General features: G+C 45.4%; 1 protein-coding gene across 1 annotated transcript in view; it reads left to right on the forward strand.

The window, feature by feature from the left end:
- The first annotated feature begins 1,566 nt into the window (after window positions 1–1,566).
- The window catches only part of LOC111812899 (Golgi phosphoprotein 3-like), a 14,472-nt gene continuing 7,155 nt past the window's right edge, over window positions 1,567–8,883 (forward strand). The window contains exons 1-2 of the mRNA XM_023702372.1: window positions 1,567–2,078; window positions 3,014–3,020. Of these exons, the coding sequence (XP_023558140.1) occupies window positions 1,854–2,078; window positions 3,014–3,020 (232 nt within the window). The 5' untranslated portion in view covers window positions 1,567–1,853. The remainder of the gene's footprint in view (window positions 2,079–3,013; window positions 3,021–8,883) is intronic.

The following is an 8,883-nucleotide window of genomic DNA, read 5'->3' on the forward strand; positions in this document are numbered from 1 at the left end:
TCTGCCTGCTTGCAGGTGCTTTAATCTGCGAGCTATTTGGCCGGCCCTCCCTCTTTTTATTTTGCTAGTATCAGATTCTCTTACATTTTCTCCCAGTCAGAAGTTTGGGAGTGACTTAGCTGGGAGGGTACTACCTTAAAATCTTTCACTAGGTTTTAACTGAGATGTTGATGAAGACTGTAGGCAATTATCTGGGGCTGGAAATCAGCTTCCAGGATGGGGCAGCCACTCACTGGGCGGTTGGGAAGGGTGCAGTTGCTCCACATGGAGCCCTCCCCAGGGACGCTTCAGTGCCATGACTTGGCTGCTTGCTTCTCCCAGGGGATGATGAAAGGGCACAGGGCTGGGGGTCTGGGTTGTAGACTTTTATGACCTAGTTTGAGAAGTCACACAAGGTCAGTCTTGTTGGCCACCTTTTCTTCATTACAAGAGGCTGTAAGTCTGGCCCACAGTCAAGGGGAACTAGGCTTCACATTTCAAGGGAAGGATTATCAGAAGATTGGTTGGTGACCTGTTAAAAGGGTTGGAGGGTGGGAAACAACTGGAGAACAAAGTCAGTGCTGGAAGATAGTCACTTCTCATTGTACATTTTTTAAAATTATGGATCAGATTCTGTGAGCCAAATAATTAATTTCTTTTTTCCCCAAACATTTGAAGCCGTTTACTAAAGACTGGGAGGAGAGATAAAGGAACAAAGATTTGAAGGGGCTATCGATGGGAGAAACTAGCTCAAGTGAAACTGACCTTGACTCAGACAGTAAAAAAGGGAAGAGCTTGCTGCCCCCCCCAGCATTCTCATTTTCCAGTACAGTAATTCTAGATGATGGATTTGCGGAGGGTGAGCCGCCCCCCGTGGCCACGTTTTATCTTGAATACTGGATGGCTCACAATGCCGTTTCTGGATAATGTTTGTCTTTATCGACCTTTTACTCCTCCAAACACCTCTCAGGTTTGACAGCTATTCTTTAACATAATTTGCACAAACCGCCAAGCACAACAATAGGATTTAACCTAGTAATTACATCGAGAGAGATTTAACGTGTACAAAGACGAGGCATGAAACCCAACAGGTCTTGCTCTCCCTATCAAAGGATCCCCGAGGCCATGTGTACAGCCGTGTGCAGCACTAACTGCAGTACTCACAGCGTCCCGTCGGGGGCAAAGAAAGAAGAAAAGTTTAAGAAACAGAAGCAGCCTATTTGCGTAACCTGTCCACGCCTAGCAAACACGACACGTGCACTTCCAGCGCTTCAGCCGCGGCCGCCGCTCCGGAAGGGCCGGGGAGTCCGGGCGGGGAGCGCCCCTCAGCGCCGTCGGCCCAGCGGGATGCCCGCCGCGGCGGCCGCCTCCGAGGACGCTCGTGTGTCGGGCTCAGCATGAGCGGGGCCCGCCCGGCGCGGCGCGGCCCTCTTCGGGTCCCTCCTCGGTCGTCGGGGGCGAGGAAGGAGGACGGGACCGGCAGCCCCGCGGGGCGCCGTCGCCAGCGCCGCCCCCTCGGCTGCTTCCGGGGCTCCGCGCCCGCCCCGCGCCGTCGCTGCCACATCTCCGGTGACGTCAGCCCGCGCCGCCATATTGGAGAGGCGCCGCCGCTGCCTCCGCGCCGGATTCCAGCCCGTGTGGGGGCCGCGGCGCGGGAGGAAGGCGCCCCTCTCCCGCCCCGCCGGCGCCCGGCCCGCCCTCTTCGCTTCGACCGCCGTCTCCCCATGACTGCCTCCGGTCTTGCTACCGACGGACGTCGCCCCAGCGCCGGGATTTAACCCGGAAGCTTGGGTCGGGCCCGGGGCGGGGAGGAGGAGGGAAGCCCGGTCAGTCCCGCGTCCCCCTCGGGCCGGCGCGGCGCCTGGGCCGGAGCCATGACCTCGCTGACCCAGCGCAGCTCGGGCCTGGTGCAGCGGCGCACCGAGGCTTCTCGCAGCGCCGCCGACAAGGAGCGGGCGGCGGGCGGCGGCGGCGGCAGCGGCGAGGACGAGGCGCAGAGCCGCCGCGAGGAGCAGGACGACGACGACAAGGGCGACTCCAAGGAAACGCGGCTGACCCTGATGGAGGAGGTGCTCCTGTTGGGCCTCAAGGACCGAGAGGTGCGGGCGCAGCGGCTGCCGTACGGGGGCGGGGCGGCGGCGGGCGGCGGCGGGCGCTGGAGCCAGGTGGGCCCCAGGTGGGCTCCAGGTGGGCGCCAGGTGGGCCCCAGGTGGGCCCCAGGTGGGCTCCAGGTGGGCTCCAGGTGGGCTCCAGGTGGGCGCCCGCTTCTGGTCCGCACACCTGCACACCTCGTTCCCGAGCCCCGCGCACGGCAGCGGCCGACTTTGCCCGAGGAGATTGGAGTGAGTGTGTTTCCAACTGTGCGGCCGGGTGCCTCCCAGGTCACAGTGGTTCAGATTGCTCGGATTTTTCCTTTCCGTTTCCATTGTGTCATTTGAACACCTCCGCCGTGTGCGTTTCCCCCTCGTTCTTTTTTCCCAAGTGTGTAGTCCGTGTAGACCCTAGATTGCAATTCCAACCTTGAGGATGCCGGGGAGACAAGCACCCGGGATCACCGGCGCCCCGAGCGCTGGGGGTTTGCGGGTAAAGGAGGACCTAGGAGGTAGCTACCGATCTGCTCGGTAAGGGACTTTTTAAACTTCGATTAAGGCCTGGTTTAGAATTATGAAAACACTGAGAGTAGAAGTTAATTTATTGAGTCAAGGTAAAAGTAAGAATTTTCATGAAACTTGGAAAATGGTTTTTTAAAAAACAAAAATTTTCATATTTTAAAGACGTGGACAATGATTTTTCTAGGTGAACTTGTTTTTAGGTGAGATTATTTTTAGTGTTGCTGTTACGTTTTACCAGTTGACTGTTCTCAAAGTTTTGTGATTTTAAGAAGACTTTTCTCATGAGGTACTTAAAATACTAGGCTTGTGGTTTGTTGACAGGCCTCAGAAGTTTCAATAGATACTTCTCTGTATACAAATGTTTGAAAATGATCATTCTCCCCACTATCTCTAGAGTTTTCACAGAAAAAAAGTTGAAACAGTGCTACAGTGAGCACCTGTATATACTCAGCAGCAAGACTGCAGTTAACATTTTTTCAGTGTTTGCTTTATTACCTATTTGTTCATCTATAGAAGTGGTGTTTTGATCACGCAGACCTGTGGACAACACCGGGGTTCGACATTCTCTAAGTGATATGTAGTGAGATGATCCAGGAAGCTTGTTTTGTTTTTCTCAGCGTGAAAACTACAGACAACACGTTTTACTAGTCAGATACAAAAGTATCTGAGAGTGTGTGTTTGTGAACACCAGACCTTTATACTGAACTACACCACTAGCCCTTTTTTTTATTTTTAAAATTTACATTTTATTTATTTATTTATTTTGCTATCCTGGAGGTTGAACCCAGGATTTTTACATACAGCTATATCCCCAGTTCATTAAAAAAAATTATTTGGAGGCAGAGTCTGACTAAATTTCCCAGGTAGGTTTGATTTTGTAATGGTTTTGCTTCAGCCTTTCTGTGTGCTGGGTTTAGAGGTGTGTGTCACCATATTTGGCTTAAGTTATTTAGTTTTAGGTCCATATTCCAAATTCAAGAAGGTGGGCAAAAATTTCATCCCTGTAGAGCAACTTTTCTTAGTTTCCCAGAACTTTTCAGCAATAGGTGAGTTTTACATGAACTCATTGAAGAAGTTTAGTAACATGAACTGGAGTTTACCTGACATCTTGATTTCACAGGTTGTAATAAGTCACTTTGGGAAAAGTTGACGTTCTCTCGCTGTAAAAAAGGCCCCAGTACCTGTACTGAGTTGTAATGAAAATAGGCTTTATGTGAATTTTGTTTTTGTGCCACGGATGAAAAAGTGAAGTAGATGTTAGTGTTGTAGTAATGTGATTTTAGAATATATTTACATGATTTTTAAGGCTTTACAAATTGGAATCTTAGCAATAAATGGGTCCCTCCCCGTTTGGGACAAATGCGGATTAGGGATTTCAAAGACTATTGTAAACGTGAAATAAAAACCATGTTCTTATTAACCATAGGTTAATTTTGCCCAATTGCTTGGCTCTCTTTCTGGAGTTAAGGTTCCATGTTCTTGTCTGGAACAAGGAATTGAACAAAACAAGCAAAAAAACAGTGGCATGATTTATTTGAAAAAAGAAAAGTAAAGTGCAGGAGAAGAAGTTGGTTCAGCTGAGCAAGCTCGGGCCAAGAGAAAGGAAAAAAGCAAGATGAAAGAACACCCTGGAGAAATTAGGGTGGGCTGTCCTGAGGAAAGCCTCGAAAGTAAATGTTAACAAGAATAACATTTTGCTTTATTGATTTTTGATACTTCTGTGTGGCTAGAACTGTAAAACTAAAACCTAAAACCAAACTAGAACAAAAACTAGGTTTTGGTGTTGCGTTACAGTATGAGAAATGGTGATAAAGTACCTCTTTGTTTTTCACTTACGTTATTCTAAATGTTTAAGCTAAAGCTATTGACCTGCTTTTATTTTCTATGATTGGATTTCATGAAGACAGTCTGAAGTATTTGTTGAAATTTAATGGTACTTCCATGATTTAGACAACTTGATAGTTCTTTGGCAGTAATTGAAACCATCTGTTGTGTTTATTTCGTTTTAGTGGAGACTATACTTTGCAAGCCATGGCAGAGATCCAGACATTAGCTATTTCTGAGTCTTTCTTTCTTTCTTTCTTTCTTTCTTTCTTTCTTTCTTTCTTTCTTTCTTTCTTTCTTTCTTTTTCCTTTTTGGGGACCAGGAATTGAACTCAGGACTCATGCTTGCCAGACAGGTGCTGTGCACTGCTCTAAAGGCCCAGCTTCTCTGAGCATTTCTTTTTTCTTGTTTTTGGTTGTATACTTGGGATCAAACTCAGGACCTTGTGCTTGCCAGACAGGCACTTACGTTGCTGAGTTACTCCCCAGCCCTCTGAGCATTTTTTTGTTGAGTTCAGAAACCGTGTAGGGAGTTATTTTCCCACTTCTTTGGGTGAGTCTTGGGTATTCGCTGACTGGGAGTTTGTATTACCTTAGACTTTGGTTTTAGAGACTAGCCTCTGTGGTTTTCCTTTCGTTGGACTCTGTAAACCCAATCCAATTCGCTCCTGTTTTTCTCCTTTGGAGGTTCCTCCTCCCTGACAGCACTCTTTAGGAGGCAAGAATTGGTTTCTTACTGTGATACTGGGCATTTATGCTTTTCATATTAGATTTCAGTTTACTGGTTATTAACAAGTTTTAAACTTTAGTCATAATCTGTAGTTGAATTAATTCACTAATACATAATTTCTAATTGTGTCCATCTTAGTTAATGGGTACTTCTAAGATACAGTGTTTAAAAAATTAGGGTCAGTGTGTATGTTTGTAATCCCAGGACTGGGAAGCTGAGGCAGGAGGATTGCCATAAAAATTTAAAGCCTGCTTGGATTACATAGTCAGTTCAAGGCCAGCCTGAACTATGTAGCAAGACCCTGCCTTAGAAAACAAAACAAAACAAAAACAAAAAGCACTAAATTGGGCAAGTCATTAATGTTGGACATAAGTGTGAGGTAGTCATATCTGAAATCAACGTGATCAATTTTAAGACATTGCCAAATGAAAGTAATTTTATTTTGATTTTTAAAAAAACAAGCTTACTAATTTTTTGGCTCTTTGAAATGTTATGTTTGAAAAATATTAAACCTGTAGAAAAATACACAATAGAAGTGATGAATTTTCACAAACTGAATGCTGTTAAACTAACCCCTTCAAAGGCAATAAACAATATGATCAACTCGCCAGATACCTTATTTAAACTTTTCCAGCCACTACCCATCCACCCAATCTTCAAGGGTAACCATAGCTTAATTTTTTTTTTTTTTTTTTTTTTGGTGTGTGCGGACTGGGGATTGAACTCAGGCCCTTGCACCTGTCAGGGAAGCGCTTATTTTACTGCGCCATCTCCCCAGCCCAAGTAGCTTAATTTTAATATTCAGCATAGGTTAATTTTGCCCAGTTTTGTTTTTATTTTTTAAAGAAACTTAAAAAAAAAAAAAACAAAAACCATTTTTCTTTATCTGGTACAGGGTCTCCCTACGCAGCTCGGGCTTGTAGTGATCCTCCTGTCTCAGCCTCCCCAGCACTGAGATTATAGGTGTGTGCCACCAGGCCTGGTTTTGGTGGCCAGCTTGGTGTGGGGGCTGGCATGGCATGCAGTACCAGGGATTGAACCCAGGTCCTTGTACTTGCCAGGCAGGCTCTTAGACTGCTGAGCTATTTCACCAGCCCTTGTTTTTATTTTTGAGTCAGGTATCATGATATACGTAGTTCATGCAGGCCTGCAGTTCACTATATATAGCCTAGGCTGGCCTGGAACTCTTAGGAGTTCTTCCTGAGGGCTGGGACTACAAGCAGGCACCACCACGCCCAGCTTTCATTCTTACCGACTTACCAGTTTACTTTTAACACATTTATAATCTACAGTAATGTAAAAATTACTTGGACCCAAGGTCAAATTGCTGGTAAGCAGGTGGTTTTGCTATTAGAATGTCCTAGCTATGCCCAAATGTTATCTGGGATCGCCTTCTAAAGGAGGCTTACCAGTTAAGCATTACAGAGTCCTGGGTTGCTTGGCTTTCTGGAGTTAAGATTCTAGGTTCTTGTCTGGAACAAGGAATTGAACAAAACAAGCAAAAAACAGTGGCATGGTTCATTTGGAAAAATAAAGAGTGTGGGAGAAACCGGTTCAGCTGAGCAAGCTTGGGCCAAGAGAAAGGAAAAAAAACAAGATGAAAGAATACCCTGGAGAAGTTATGGTGGCCTGTCCTAAGGAAATCTCAAGAGTAAGCTTTTCTTGGTGTTTGTATCTTTTGTACTGTCCAAATCTTTTTTTTTTTTTAACCAAGATTTAATTTATTTTCCTTGCTTTCTTCCTTCCTTCTTTTGTATTTTGGTAAGGGTATACAGGGTCTCATTACGTAGGTTGGACTTGCAGTGATCCACCAGTATTCAGCCTCCCAAGAGCTGGGATTACAGGCTCCTGCCACTGTGCCCAGTCTCAGTTGCCCTCTCAGGGTGCCCTGGGGGCTGGGTTGGCACTGCAGGCTGGGGGCTCAAACTCCTGGCCCCTACGTCTGCCTAAGTAGGCACTTTAATCTGTTGAGCTATTTGGCTGGCCCAATTACATTTATTTTTAACACATGGTACATATATCATAAAGATTTCATACTGAATAAATGATATTCAGTAAGCCACAGTGGAAAAAAAGGAGTTTACATCAAGTTTTAGCTACATTGTTGAAATACAAATATGCAGATTTTATCACAGAAAAAATTTTAATTGTGTGTCTTCCATCAGGAACTTCATCTGAACTTACAACCTTTTCACACCTCCATTAAAAATAAAACAAAAACCCAAGGGAAAAGAAAACTGTCTATTGATTGGCTGCTGAGACAGCAGGGACTTTTTACAGAGACCTGTACAGCATCACACAAAGAGGAGCGATTTTGGCAAGAGATTAAGTAGCTGTGTCTCGCTTTGTGCGGGTTACCGACTTGATGACTGGTCTTACTGTAGAGGGATAGCTGGGAGGGGGATCAAACTGGGGATCCAAGTGTACAGTCCAAATATTGAAACCCAAGAGAATTTATACATGTGGGTTCTGAAAGATGGTTCTGGGATCCTGTACCTCAGGCTGAGGCCATCCCATTGAAATCCTGCTCTGGAGAAGTTCACGTGCAGCACTTTGGGAACTGTTCCCTCTCTCCTGTTCTGGGATCTTTGTAATAGGTCTGCTTACTTCCCCAGCCAGTTTTACCTCGCCCTAATCTGTTCTAGTTTAGTTTTAGATTACCTGTTAAGGCTGTGTATGTGAGAATACAGTCAGGGCCGGGGCTATTGATGTTCCCCCGCTCCCCGAACTCGGGCCTTTTCCCTGAGCCACATTATCAGCCTTTTTTATTTTTGTGTTGAGATAGGGTCTTGCTAAGTCACTAAGTTGCCCAGGCTGTGTTCAAACTTGTGATTCTCTTGCCTCAGCCTCCCCAGAGTGCTGGCATTACAGCTATGCATTGTCAAGCTCAGTGTATGGATGTATGTGTGTGTTTAAAAACCTAAGTACATATTTCATATTTTTTTTTTACTGATTCTTTTCCTTTTTGGCTTTTATAAGACAGAATCCTTTGGTATTCTAATGCTCATTGAAGGAAATGAGTTGGTGATATGGATAACTTCAAAACTCATTTGCACTTGAATTTAACTTACAGATAATTAGTAGGATTTATGTCTTCTGTGTTTGAAGAAGTGGGGCAGTATGGAAGTGGCAGATGTTTTTCTTTCTTTCTTTCTTTCTTTCTTTCTTTCTTTCTTTCTTTCTTTCTTTCTTTCTTTCTTTTTTTTTTTGTGGAACCGGGGATTGAACTCAGGCCCTTGCGCTTGCAGGGGAAGCGTATATTCCACTGAGCCATCTCCCCGGCCCCAGATGTTTTTCTTTCTCCATTTATTTTTTATTTTTTGGTGTACTGGGGAGTAAGCTTAGGACCTTGAGCTCGGCAGGCAATCACTCTACCCTAGTGCCACATCCAAGTCTCTTATTTGATTGTTTTTCCATTGATACTTCCAATAGAGCAATTTCAGAATGTTTCATCGAGAATTAGTACAGATGCAGGGTGTGGTGACACGTGCTTATATATAATCCCAGCACAGGAGACTGAGGCCGGAGGATCTTTGATTTGAGATCAGCCTGGGCCACATAGTGAGTATACTACACAGTGAGTCCAGGCCTACCTGAGCTATTGTGCATAGTGAGGTCCTGTCTTTTCTTTTTTTGTTTTTTGGTGGAACCGGGGATTGAACTCAGGCCCCTGCGCTTGCCAGGCAAGTGCTTATTCCACTGAGCCATCTCCCCGGCCCGAGGTCCTATCTTTTCTTT

This window comes from Octodon degus, unplaced genomic scaffold (genome assembly GCF_000260255.1).
Source record: "Octodon degus isolate 3935 unplaced genomic scaffold, OctDeg1.0 scaffold00149, whole genome shotgun sequence".
Classification (NCBI taxonomy): Eukaryota; Metazoa; Chordata; class Mammalia; order Rodentia; family Octodontidae; genus Octodon; species Octodon degus.